General features: G+C 31.0%; 1 protein-coding gene across 1 annotated transcript; it reads left to right on the top strand.

Moving 5' to 3' along the window:
- Window positions 1-354: 354 nt before the first annotated feature.
- LOC146999191 (uncharacterized) lies at window positions 355-3,429 on the top strand. Its single transcript, XM_085819000.1, has 2 exons — window positions 355-504; window positions 1,350-3,429. The coding sequence occupies exon 2, from the start codon at window positions 1,377-1,379 to the stop codon at window positions 1,848-1,850; it is 474 nt and encodes a 157-aa protein (XP_085675126.1). The 5' UTR covers window positions 355-504; window positions 1,350-1,376; the 3' UTR covers window positions 1,851-3,429.
- The last annotated feature ends 10,163 nt before the right edge of the window (window positions 3,430-13,592 follow it).

The raw sequence follows: 13,592 nt of genomic DNA, 5'->3' as shown, positions 1-13,592 counted from the left end.
TTTTTGTTCTTCAGTTTAAGAAATTTATTGTATAATATTTTGATTATATTAACCAAATTGAGCAAATAAAATTACAGCAAATGATGAATTTTTTATGTTTCCATATATGAAAGAGCAGAACTTAGAAATTCAATAGCAATATACACGACATCAGCTGCAATATATTAAGCAGTGTCTACAGTATGTAGTATATATAGAGACAGTTAAATGTATAATATGTTTATAGAGGTCTGTAATTTCTTTCTTTTAAAAATCAAAGTATAATGTTAAATGTATAATATGTTTATAGAGATCTGTAATTTCTTTCTTTTAAAAATCAAAGCTTATCAGATTGTGATCTAAATCAAAATTTTCTTTCCAGTTGAACTAACTCCAGATTTACGATTAAACTGGTTAGATGATATTCCCTATTTCCACTTTGGGCGAAAAACCTATGTTTGCCATCAAGGAAAAGATCTGAATAAACGTCAAAAGGAAAATTATGCTAAAGAAAAAAATGAAAAGGTAAAATAACATTGTTATATTTAAAAATTTATACAAAAATATCACCTCTTGGATTATATATATATATATGTGTGTGTGTGTTTTTTTTTTTTTCTTTTAGTGTCAAACTGATCATGCTTTTGGTTTCCAAGAACCAGACAACTAAAAAAGTTAATTGTCCAGCTGTAATTAATGTTACCCGAATGTACAGGATGCCTCAGTTCAAGGTAGAAGTTTATTTAACTTTTTGTTCTAAGATGGCCTTAGTAATTTTAGAGAATTTTTTTTTAAGGAAAAAATATAATTCTGTCACGTATGAGCAAGATGTATTGAAGGTATTCTATGATAAAGTATACATATTTTTTGACATAAAAACAAAAGGTATTTTTAGAGTCACAATGTAAAAAAGAGAAATGATTTTTTGTGTCTCTTTATTCAACATATTTTTCTAAATAGTTTTTTTTTTTGGCCAAAAGAGGGTTTTTAACAGTAATATTTTGCTAAATAAATAATTCAGTAATTGACATGCAAATAAAATGATGTTTTCAGGCCACAAATAAAGGCTTTTTATGCTAATTATATTCTAACCAATTTGCTACAAATAGAAATAAGTTGTTCAAAGTGAAGTTTTATTGGTTATGTTTCTTTGAAGAAGTAATTTGATCTATTGTTATAAAAATGGAAGATCCTTTTTACAGCTTTTTTTAAAGGAAAGAAATGACTCCTCTTTTTTTTTTTTTTTTTTTTTTTTGAATAATTTGCTATGAACAGAAAGTTTTTAAAATTGAACCTTTATCAATAATTAGTTTTAGATGACTGTGCTGGAATTTCTAAATTTTACTGTGATAAATATGTTTAAATTACAGGTAGTGCCAACCCGAAAAAGAAAGATTATGATATCTCGGAAAATTAAGGAAAAACTAGCCAATAAAGATAGTATTGCTGGTGAAGAAGTTTTCATGTTTAATTTACCTAATAGCCAAGATCATCAAAATCATCTAATGGGTAACATGGCTGCAGTAATAGAACCTATAGATGCTAGAGTGCGGCATTTCATAGCTTCTAAAGTTAAGAATGGAAAATGCAATGCCACTGTAATTGCAGAGCTATTAGAAGTATACGTTTCAACTGAATTGGGAGAAACTGATAAAACGTGCAGACGATTTTATCCAGAAATGGAGGCAATTAGGAAAATAATAAGCCAAGCAAAATCCGATATTAGAACTAGTAAAATTGACCAGGAAAATGCAGAAATGTTAATAAATAGCTGGGATACTTCCAAGTGTTCTGTTTTTTTTTTTTTAGACCATGTACTGAAAATACATATGATGGTACTGAGCCAAATGACTTTACAGATTCAAAACTAAATCTGCTATTTGTATATCAAAGTGAAGAAATGAAAAATTTATATGTCTTATATGGTTCTAATCTTGTTCTTCTCGACGCGACCTATCGAACCTGTAAGTATGCTCTCCCACTTTATTTTTTAGTTGTCAAAACAAATGTGAACTATCAAATAGTGAGCATAATAATTACACAAAATGAAACAGCCAAAGCATTAGAAGAAGCTCTTATAATTATTAAAAATTGGTCGCCTCTCGTTAGACCAAAATATGGGATGGTTGATTTTGCAATGGAAGAAATTACAAGTTTGGAAAATGTCTTTACAGGAATTAAGGTTTTTATATGTAGTTTCCATCGAGAGCAGGCATGGTCAAGATGGGCTTCTAAGAAAAAGAATGCAATGTAAATTACGTGCCATAGCAAATGCTCCAACTCAAGATGAAATGGTTGCAGCAATAGAGGTATTAAAATCATGGAACCAATATGAAGCTGTGAAAGATTATTTTGAATTAACATGGTTCAAGGAAATTGAGAGATGGGCTTTGGCTTACAAACCAAATGACTTATTCATAAACTTGAACAATGGTGTTGAACGCTTAAATGAGGAACTAAAATATAGATATCTTCAGGGATATAAAAACTGTATGCTGTCTGAAATAATTAAGATCTTGGTTGAGAAATTTCTGCCAGAAAGATATAGAATTTACGTCAGAAAAAATCTGAGTTTGCTTTCGCAGGCCAGATTATACAATGAACATGTACCAAATTATTTAATCAATAAGCCAAAATGGTTAATTGATCACATAAAAACAAAATTAAGAGCTGCTGAAGTTTATGTGGGTAGTATAAAAAAATTTCACATGGCTTCTTTAAAGTTTCTTCTGAAACTAAGCATGATGCAGTTTATTCTGTCACGTTTGATGAACAGAAACAACTGTGTCAATGCATATGCTTAGATTTCAGAAGAAACCGACTGCTGTGCAAGCATATTGTGTTTGCTGGCATGAAGTTTCCAGCCTGGAGTTTGGAATGTACTGCAGAATGGTTATTTTCAACACCTATTTTCAAAGTTGATGAAGATTTAGTCTCAAGAAGTATTTCAGGCACCAGAAAACGAAAATATTCATCAACTGAAACTCCTTCAGGTGGAACATCAGATAATTTACCCACTATATCTGAAGAAGCAACGTTGAGTAAAAAAAGAAATTTGATCAATGAGTGCGATGCAAATTACAGATCAATTCGGTCACTCCTTTGGAATTTAGATAGCGAAAATTTACACAATGTAGCCAACTCTTTGAAGGAGATTTTCGAGTCTGCTTCAAAAACAGTTATGCGAGATGAAAATACTGGTCTACCGCTTCAAATTGAAAAAAAAAATTAAACTAAAAAAAAGTAAAAGAATTGTCAAGAAGTATGGTCAACTAAACCTCCATCGCCGTAGAAATACCAGAGTTGGAATAAAGGTGGATATACATAAAGAAACCATTTCAGTAGATGGCCAGTAATTAAAATTAGTATAAAACCTAAAGCAGGCTACAAAGAGCCTTTGGCAAAGGTGACACCCCCACCTATGAGTGGATAATAGAGTAATCTCGGGGACCTGCATGCCATGGATACACTAATACTTATTTTCAAATAAAATAATAAATTTCATACTTTTAGGATAATCTTAAATACTGAATATTATCATACTTGAAATACTTTAGTATGTGCATTTATTTTCGGATTCTTCAGAATTTATAGTGAAAAAACTGCTACAACTATATACTATCAAATACCAGATTTCAGACAATTAAAATTGACGATAATTCAAAGTATAACATATAAGTTTTGTACAATTCAATAAACATAATACATGTTAGTATTTAGTAATATTTATTTCCTGAACAACTTTATTACAAACACTTATTTGAGAGTCATATAACTTATTTCTATTCAATAATGCTGCAGCTGCATTGATTGTCACGATCAAGACATATGAGCAATATAGTATTTAATGCACTCAAAACTGAATCTGGTAAAGACTTACAGCATATTGGTTACCAAATGCATCTAAAGCAAACCAGTATGCAGGGTTAGTTTTACAGGTTCACTTGTTTTCAAATTAGCAACTCTGTAAAAGTTTTACTCTTGGTTGTACTGACACTGCCTGTTCTTTCTCATATCTAATTGTAGTTATTTGGTTGTAATATGCAGTAAAGGTAAGAACACTGGTGTAATATGCTGTAATTTTTATGTTAGATAGCCCAGTTACATGACTACAACATTTTTCCACTACTTTTTTTACACTGTAAACTCGGTTTAGAAAGTTATTTTCCATGATTTTGGGGTGTTGTATAATACATCATATGGAATAACTACAGTTAAATGTATTCATTCAAAAGAGGATATATTGTCTTGCTGAATCTTTTCCTGTACTTATTGTTTGATTTAATATTTCCAATGTGGTGGATTGACCATCATGGAATCATAGCATCCAGTAGATCTTTCAATATAACTCCATTCAGATATTCACATTTATATTATTGTAAATTAACGTAGAAGACAGATTGACAGATATTCTCAGTTCTTAGTGCCAAAGTGTTTTTTAATAATGCTAAAATACAATTTAAAAAAAAAAAAGATTACTCATGTTATTATGTAGAATTAATGTTAAAATTCCATACAAGAAACAAGCATCGATTAATTGTGTTATATAGAATTAAAGAATAAACAGTCAGGTAGAAATTTATAAATGCATAAAACACAACAAAAGGCAGGGCTGCATTTATTCATCCAGTTCATTGAAAAAGTTGTGGCTTTCCTAGACCCCTACCCCTTGTCGAACATGTAGGTTGTTTCGAATGTTGTCATGAGTAACTAACATAAAATATAATTTTTTCCCCAAATTAGTATGTTATAATTTTTGAATAAAAGAAGAGTGAGATAAGTGGTTATTCTAGCCGAAATAAAGTGTGCGTCGAGTTCCAGTAAAGACCCAAAAATGTCATCTGGGAAAGCTGAGAAAGGGGAAACGAGCTAGCTTTAACCTGAGTCTAGAGATGCATATAATACATACATACAATACAGATAAGTGTGAGTAAACTGGTGCACTTAAATTATAACATAAGTCACAAATGTACATTACAGGTAAAGCATGTCAATTTAAATAATATGTATATTAAGTACGGCCATAGGCCATTTACAATTATTTGGGTCATTCACATTATAATTGTAAACCCTTATAACAGGGTTGTCTTCAAATCTTTAAATTCAGAAAAACTTCTAAAATCGTAATTTTTTTCTATAGAAGAATTTCTATCCTCAGAAAAATAAATGTTAAAGAATTGAAATATAAAATTTGTGCATTTTATGCAGAAAGTATTCAAGTATTTCATTTTGATGTCCAGTGATATTAAAAATTGTTTTAAATTTTGACTTTCTGTGAAACACAGTTTGAAAACCTTCAGACTACTCGAAAACTTCAGATTATGTGAAACAAGAAATGTAGATGTAAAGAGCAGTGATTAAAAAGTTTTAATGACCAAAATATTTTCATTCCATCAGATTATTTGTGTATTTTGAAGAAGACACAATCAGATAATAAGATCACAAATAGAGGATAAGTTTTTTTTTACTTTTTTTGGGGGGGGGAATTATTGCATATACCATACATTTTAACATATAGAATATTCTTGGATTGTCTACTGAAAAAAGTACATAATATATGTAAATTTTAATATATAAGAAGTAATGCAAATATTTCAATAAATGAATGGATAAAAAATGGCCTTCTTAAACAACCTCATGTTTAAATTATTTAGAGGAATTTATGCGAACATGTTTCTGTTGGCATTAATTAAACATTAACAAATGTAGATGAACACAAATTGCATAATGTATTTTAATTGAATATATGTTTTGGAATGAAAAATGTAAACAGCCTTAATATACTTAATAACTCGGATTTGTAATGCATATATTTTTATTTCCAATGGCAGACAAAAGTATATATACAGACACACTATCAAATAAACACACACAAACAAATATATCACACACTAAATAAACAGAGAATAAGGAAGCCTATTTACTACTGCTTGAACATACTCTAGGCTTCCAGTAACAGCCACAGAGATCCTGTACAAAGAGAGCCATGCATTTTGCAGATGGTGGAGGTTCGTATCTTGGGCTTTTATCACAAAGGACGAATACAGAATTTTTTAATCAAAAAGTTTTGCTGAATAATGACGAGTTAAAATTCAAGTTATTATGATGGAATTAGCCTTTGGGTATCGGAAATGAATATGTAGTTGAAGAACGAAGGTTTGCTTTAAATTACCGATTTCTAATACATTAATTTAATTATGTGTTTTAAAAATATCATTTTAATATAATATTTTTCTAATACATTTATTTTATTATCCAAAATTATTTTCTAATTAACAGAAAGATACAGCATAACTTTCAGTGATCCATTGTCAAAAAAAGGCTTCTTCTGGACAGCTTAATAATAGTACAAGGAAATAAGCTTATTTTATGCATGCCTTGTGGCATGAGATAATGAATTTCTGAAGTATTTTAAAAACTGTAAAAATATGTACATATACCATAGAAATGATTTTTAACACTAAATAAAATTCAATACGTGCCCATAGTAAGATCAACTTATGAAAGCTTTTTTACCAAACTGGAAATCATTGCATAAGGAGGAAAATTTCCAAAAGCCATTTTTTAATTTTTATAATATGACTAACGATAAGGTATTGCTTTTTGATCAATAACATGGGTTGTTTGAACTAATAAAGAAAAACAGCTGAATGCACATATTAGTAACCTTAAATTGCATCAGTATTACAACGAGTTAATTCTAAATCACAAAACACTTCTGTAAGACAGTCAGACACAGCTGCTACAAAAAATTTTCTATGGAAGTGGTTGTCCTAGGTGATATTTGATGTCAATGTTATTAAATTACCACTTTTGTTATCTTTTGTTAGTGTGATATGCATCTCTCTGTGTATACATTTTGAATCTGAAATAATGCATTCAGCATAGCATATATACTTTAGGGATAATTGGGTGTAAAGAAAAGTCAATAAATACAAATTTATTCGCATACAAAAATAATTGTATGGTTAAAATGTACACAAAATGATGAAAATACATAGTTTTTTTATTATTAATTACCAGATATAAACAGCGCATAAATCTTAACACTAAGCAGGATTATAATTTAAAAAGAAATCAATAGCAAACAAAAATCCACAAAATATTAGTTCACTTGAAGCACTACACATCTTAATATCTGCTGCAAGAATGAAAAAGGAACGTGCCTACATGAAAAGCAACAGAAAGAAATTGGAGAGTATGGTTAAATAATAAAAACCAAATCCTTAATATCATCTACTGACAGAAAGAGAACAAAATGCAAATAAAAAGCAAATTTCTTAAAAGCTAACAATAAAGAAGAGATTAAAATTAGGATGAACTGTCATATTTTTATTGATATAAAACATCAGATGCCACTTGAAATCAAATGTTAAGTGAAGTGGTGCCCCCACCCCAGTATAATTTTTCGATGTAGAGAAATTAAAATCGTAGACAAAACAAAATTTATAAATTTTTTTCCTCCAGACATAAGTTTGTGCTGTTTAGTACAAAATTTAAGACACGCATCTCAGCTGTACAGAGCAAAATTTTAAAGCTGTCTTTGCTTGATCATTGTATATGAAACAACACAGTCAGAGAATATTATAGATATTCAAAGAAGGATTCAGTTGATATTTCTCTAAGATTATATTACATATATAAGAAAGTGCTTGTGTGGTATAGTATTATAATGTTTATAATAACACATTATACTATATTTAACTTTTTTACTAAATCAACCCAAGTTTTAAGGCCCGTTTATTTGTATATATATGCACACACAATTAAGTACACAATATATTAAAATAGATATATCACCTAAAAAAGATATATCCCTATGAACAAAACAAAAATTATGGGTCATTCAAATAAATAAAAATTCAGTGATTCTTTTGCTGTGTTCTACCCTACGTAATTATTACTTTAAATCGTACATATACAATCAGTAGTCTAATATATATTTTACAATCAGGCATTATTACTACTTGGTCAACAATACAGACATATCTAAATTTTCATTATTGTTTACACTCATTACATGCACAATTGCGGTTTTTTATTTTAACAACAGAAATGAACTAAACATATCAATACTCTTGATCATTGTATCAGCAATATGAGCAAGTTTCTGTGTATCATACAGATTTATTCGCATTGCGCCCAGTCTCGTATACAGCAAAAAAATAAATAAATAAAATAAAATATGACGGTGAAGGCCCTTTTCCGTTCCGCAAAATTTTCCACAATTCCGCCTAAAACGTAAACAAAGTATCGAGACTTCGTAATCGATTACAAAGTGCAAAGCTATCAGCTAGTCGTCATCGATGGGGAAAGGAGACTCTTGGCCATCCGAAAAAGCGGCGACCTAGAATCAAAGAAGGATAATCAGATCTGGAGTTTGAACAATTATGTACAGCCAAACGCCAAATGTTTACGGAAAAATGTATTGCTGTGATTGGTTGTGATTGGTAAATTTGCTGTGATTGGTTGGAGGGTTATCTTTTTCACGCCAAACTGGACCTGGCGCCAAATACGTAAATCTAGTTAAAATAGAAATCGTATTCCGCCATTTTCTTCGGTGAGTGTTTTTTCTGCACGTGCTAATTCTTAATTTGATTTTGTTATTTGTATTATTTTTATTATGTCTTTGTCTAAGCAAACAGGAAAAATGAAAATACTTATAATCGGAGATTCGATGATAAAATATTTAAAAGAATATTTATTGCTGAATTTACTGGATTATGAAGTTCATTTTCATTGTTTTCCGGGTGCTACGATTGAAAGGTTGACACGCAAGATAACCTTGATAGACAATCAATTTGAGTTAGTTTTGGTTCACGTTGGTACCAATAACTCTTGTGACACTTTGGATGATATTCATCATAAATATGATTGTCTGTATAAGGTTATTGAGCGTTTAAACCCGAAGATCATTCTCTTTTCAGGTGTCCTCCCGCATGAACGAAATTTATTCGAGAATGGTTTCAACCCGTACAGTTTAAAGAAGCTGAACAGAAAATTAGCTCGGATAAACACTAATCTTTTCGAAGCATTCAAAGGCCGAGAAGCTTTTTCTTTTTGCAGATCTGGTGAGTACTATTGGAGTACTTGTCTGTCAAGAGACGGATTGCATCTGAACCGTAAGGGTAATGCACAGCTTGGGAGAATTTTTGTGAAGGACATAAAGAGCGTTTTGAGTGTGAAATCCCTTCCAAAGGTAAGTGCTACATCTTTTTCCTCTGTATCTGCTATTGAGTTTCCAGCTTTATCCACTGTTTCAGGAAAACATCCTTCTGTACCTATCACGATTTTGGATAATTATCCTCGTGCTTCTGTCATTTCAGATACTTCAAGTACTCACTCTAAACCTCTTTATTCAAGTGTTTTGAAACGGGTTTCTTCTGTTTGCAGCACTTTGGATAGTCATCCTGATACTTTAGGCTTATCAGATTCTAGTGGGTTAAAATGCGGTTTAGCCCACTGCTTAGCGATTGTTTTTCAATGGGCAATAAACGCGCCAACATGGCTAACCCGATGTTTTGAAGCTGTGTTGTTATTCTGTTGCCACTAAATGTTATATTGCCCTGTGTTATATTTAAAGAAATTAAATATTGAAAAATCTGCATAAATGTTTCTCGCATTGTGATAAAACAACGGTACCTAGAGCCATCAAATTTTGAATAACATACGTTTCCAACCTAATATGGGTATCTTTAAGCCCAAACTTGGAATTTTTTTTATTATCTGATTGATATTTTGTAAAACTTGAACGAAATTTTTATTAGCAAACTCAAAGATTTCAAAGCGAGCAACTGATACACAGTACCGGGGGAGGGAAAAAAAAAAAAAAACATTTTTTACGTGCAGAGTGCAAAACTGTATCAGAAATTCTAAAGATATGCTCATTTTAAAATTATTTTGCGATATTGCTGTTGAACTGAATTTTAAGGTTTAAGTGTAAAAAACATTATATGATAAAGAAATGTAACACACAAAACGTTAAAAAAAACGCCCTTTGGTCGTAATGTAAAATCTAAAGCTTTCATTATTTTTATTTTATTTATTATTATTTTTTTTTTTTACTTGTTAATTCTGTTGCGGTTTGAATGTTCTTATGTGGTTTCTTTTTTTAATCCAGTGTTTTCCCCCCTGTGGGTTTTAGCCTTTTTTCTGCATATATTACAGAAACGGCGTATAAGCGTTTGTAAATTTAAAGATGAGGGGGATCCAAAAGGGTTTCCCCCTGAAATAAATTCATATAAAAAACCCCTCAAAAAGACTTTAAATTTTTCTTTGAAAGGGTAAGCGAAAAAATTTTTCTTGTATGGTTCGTTTTAAAGTTGCTTATTTTAATATTTTGTACTTCTTTTTGGCTCAATCCTAGAAGATTGGAAAAGCTAATGTTGTGCAATTCTCTGATTTTTTAAATGAAAATAGATCGATATGTACATGGGCAAAGCCAATGTAGTGCGCAATGCCGACGTTGTGCGCGATGCCGAGTTTGTGCAATACTGAGAGGTTTTTTTTTAAGTGAAAATAGATCGATGTGCACAAGGGCAAAGCCAATGTGGTGCGCAATGCCGAGTTTGTGCAAATCTGGGATGTTTTATAAGTGAAAATAGATCGATGCGCACATGGGCAAAGCCAATGTGGTGCGCAATGCCGAGTTTGTGCAATTCTGGGATGTTTTTTTAAGTGAAAATAGATCGATGTGCACATGGGCAAAGCCAATGTGGTGCGCGATGCGGAGTTTGTGCAATTCTGCGAGGGTTTTTTAAGTGAAAATAGATCGATGTGCACATGGGCAAAGCCAATGTGGTGCGCGATGCGGAGTTTGTGCAATTCTGCGAGGGTTTTTTAAGTGAAAATAGATGAATGTGCACATGGGCAAAGCCAATGTGGTGCGCAATGCCGAGTTTGTGCAATTCTGGGATGTTTTTTTAAGTGAAAATTGATCGATGTGCATATGGGCAAAGCCAATGCGGTGCGCGATGCCGAGTTTGTGCAATTCTGGGATGTTTTTTTTAAGTGAAAATAGATCGATGAGCACATGGGCAAAGCCAGTGTAGTGCGCAATGCCGAGTTTGTGCAATTCTGGGATGTTTTTTTAAGTGAAAATAGATGAATGTGCACATGGGCTAAGCCAATGTGGTGCGCAATGCCGAGTTTGTGCAATTCTGGGATATTTTTTTTAAAGTGAAAATAGGTCGATGTGCATATGGGCAAAGCCAATGTAGCCCATGTTTCAAATTGTGACCAACAAATATTATCTCACTGTATTATATTTAAAGGAATTAAACGATTAAAAATCTTCATAAATGTATGTATGTTTCCCTCATTTTGATAAAACGTTACCTAGAAACATCAAATTTAGAATAACGTCATCCTCCTGCGAATATGGGCATCTGGAAGCCCAAATTTGAAATTTGGAGTTTGTTTTATTATCGTTTTCATATTTTGTAAAACTTTCACGAATTTTGATTAACATACTGAGGAATTTCAAAGCAAGCAATGACAATGCTCTACAGATAAAAACATTTTTATCTCCAGCGCGCGAGACTGTGTATCGGAAAATCTAAAGATATGCTTATTTTAAAATTATTTTGTGATATTGCTGTTGAACTGAATTTTACGATTTAAGTGCGAAGAACATGATATTTAATTAATAAAGGCAACACGCAAAGTGTTAAAAAATGCACCTTTTGGGGGTAATGTAAAATCTTAAATTTCAGATTTTATTTTGTTTTTTAATTTCATTATATTTGTTGTCTTTTTTTTTAAAATTTCCTATCGTTGACAGTATTACCTATCGTAGCTTTAGATATCGAAAAGCCATGGCTTTCACAGCGCTTTTTAATAACTAGATACGAATAAATTTCTTCGGAGAGAGCACAAATGTCCGAAAACAAATTGTCAATTAGCAGACGATAATTTATGCTTTCAAAACTATACTTGCAGTTAAAAAGAATTTCCAAGCAGACGATTTCTTTTGGAATTTTTACTTCGTAATTTGGGCAGTTAATTCAGTTGCCGTTTGAATGTTATTTGGTAGTTATCAATCGAGCGGTTTTATCTGTGTGTTTTTAACATTTTTCTGCATATATTTCGTTAAATAACAGTCGCTATGGATTTATCTGTGATGCTGAGACAGGTGAGTGATTGTACATGTAAATTTATTACTTTATTGGAAATGCAAGGGAAACGTGCCGTCATTGTCAAAAAGACTTTTTATCTTCCTGAAAAGGGTAAGTGAAAATATTTTTTTTTTTTTAAATTGCTTATTTTTAATATTTTCTTATTTTCTTTCATTGTGAGAAATTAGATTTTTAAATTTATTAATGAGTAGAATTCTAATACGAAAGTATAGAACGTGGTTTAGGAATTTAAGAAACATGGAAATGAAAGCTGTGTATGATGTTGATATTCAATAATAAATATTTTCCCTTTTTTATTAATATAAAGCTTAAAAAGTTTTAGAAAATAATGAAGATTGTTTACTTACTAGTATGTAAGAGATAGTGTCGTTACGTAGCAATAAGGTAAAATTAAAAAAAATCTGTTTTTATTTGTATAAATACTAAAGCTTTAAAATATTCACCCTGTATGAGAGACTGTGAAGTTGTTTACAGTTTTAATAACTGTTACAATTCACTTACCGTATTTAATAGTTTGAAATAGAAAAAATTTAGTATGCTTATTTCTACATCTGTAGAGAATACATTGTGACGTCACAATCTTAGTCCCACCCATTTATAAACGTCACATAGCTCCGCCTTCGCAACTTTGTTTATACAACGTTTACTGGCGATTTTCAAAAATTCCCCGCCCCTGAAAATCGCCAAGCAGTGGGCTAAAGCACATTTTCACCTAATATGTTTATGTACGAGTGTGTTATGAAGTAAAATTACAAAAACTTGAATAACGCGGTCGAGAATCTCATTTATTCTTTAGTGTAATAATATTATTTTTTTTACTGGTATTAATTTCTTACGAAAATGTTATAATTCCAAAATGAAGTAATCATATTGATTAAAATGCTGTTTAGCCCACTGCTTGGCGATTGTTTTTCAATGGGCAATAAACGCGCCAACATGGCTAACCCGATGTTTTGAAGCTGTGTTGTTATTCTGTTGCCACTAAATGTTATATTGCCCTGTGTTATATTTAAAGAAATTAAATATTGAAAAATCTGCATAAATGTTTCTCGCATTGTGATAAAGCAACGGTACCTAGAGCCATCAAATTTTGAATAACATACGTTTCCAACCTAATATGGGTATCTGGAAGCCCAAACTTGGAATTTTTTTTTTTTTTTTTTTTTTTTTTTTTTTTTTTTTTTTATTATCTGATTGATATTTTGTAAAACTTGAACAAATTTTTGATTAGCAAACTCAAAGATTTCAAAGCGAGCAACGGCAACACAGTGCGAGGGGGAAAAAAAAAAAAAAAAAAAACATTTTTACGTGCAGAGTGCAAAACTGTGTATCGGAAATTCTAAAGATATGCTCATTTTAAAATTATATTGCGATATTGCTGTTGAACTGAATTTTATGGTTTAAGTGTAAAGAACATTATATTTGATAAAGAAATGTAACACACAAAACGTTAAAAAAAACGCCCCTTTGGGCGTA

This window comes from Stegodyphus dumicola, chromosome 1 (assembly GCF_044657685.1).
Source record: "Stegodyphus dumicola isolate Sdum_Otavi_A_Nest chromosome 1, ASM4465768v1".
Lineage (NCBI taxonomy): Eukaryota > Metazoa > Arthropoda > Arachnida > Araneae > Eresidae > Stegodyphus > Stegodyphus dumicola.
Note: the sequence above shows the minus strand (reverse complement) of the source record. Positions and strands in the feature narration are given on the sequence as shown.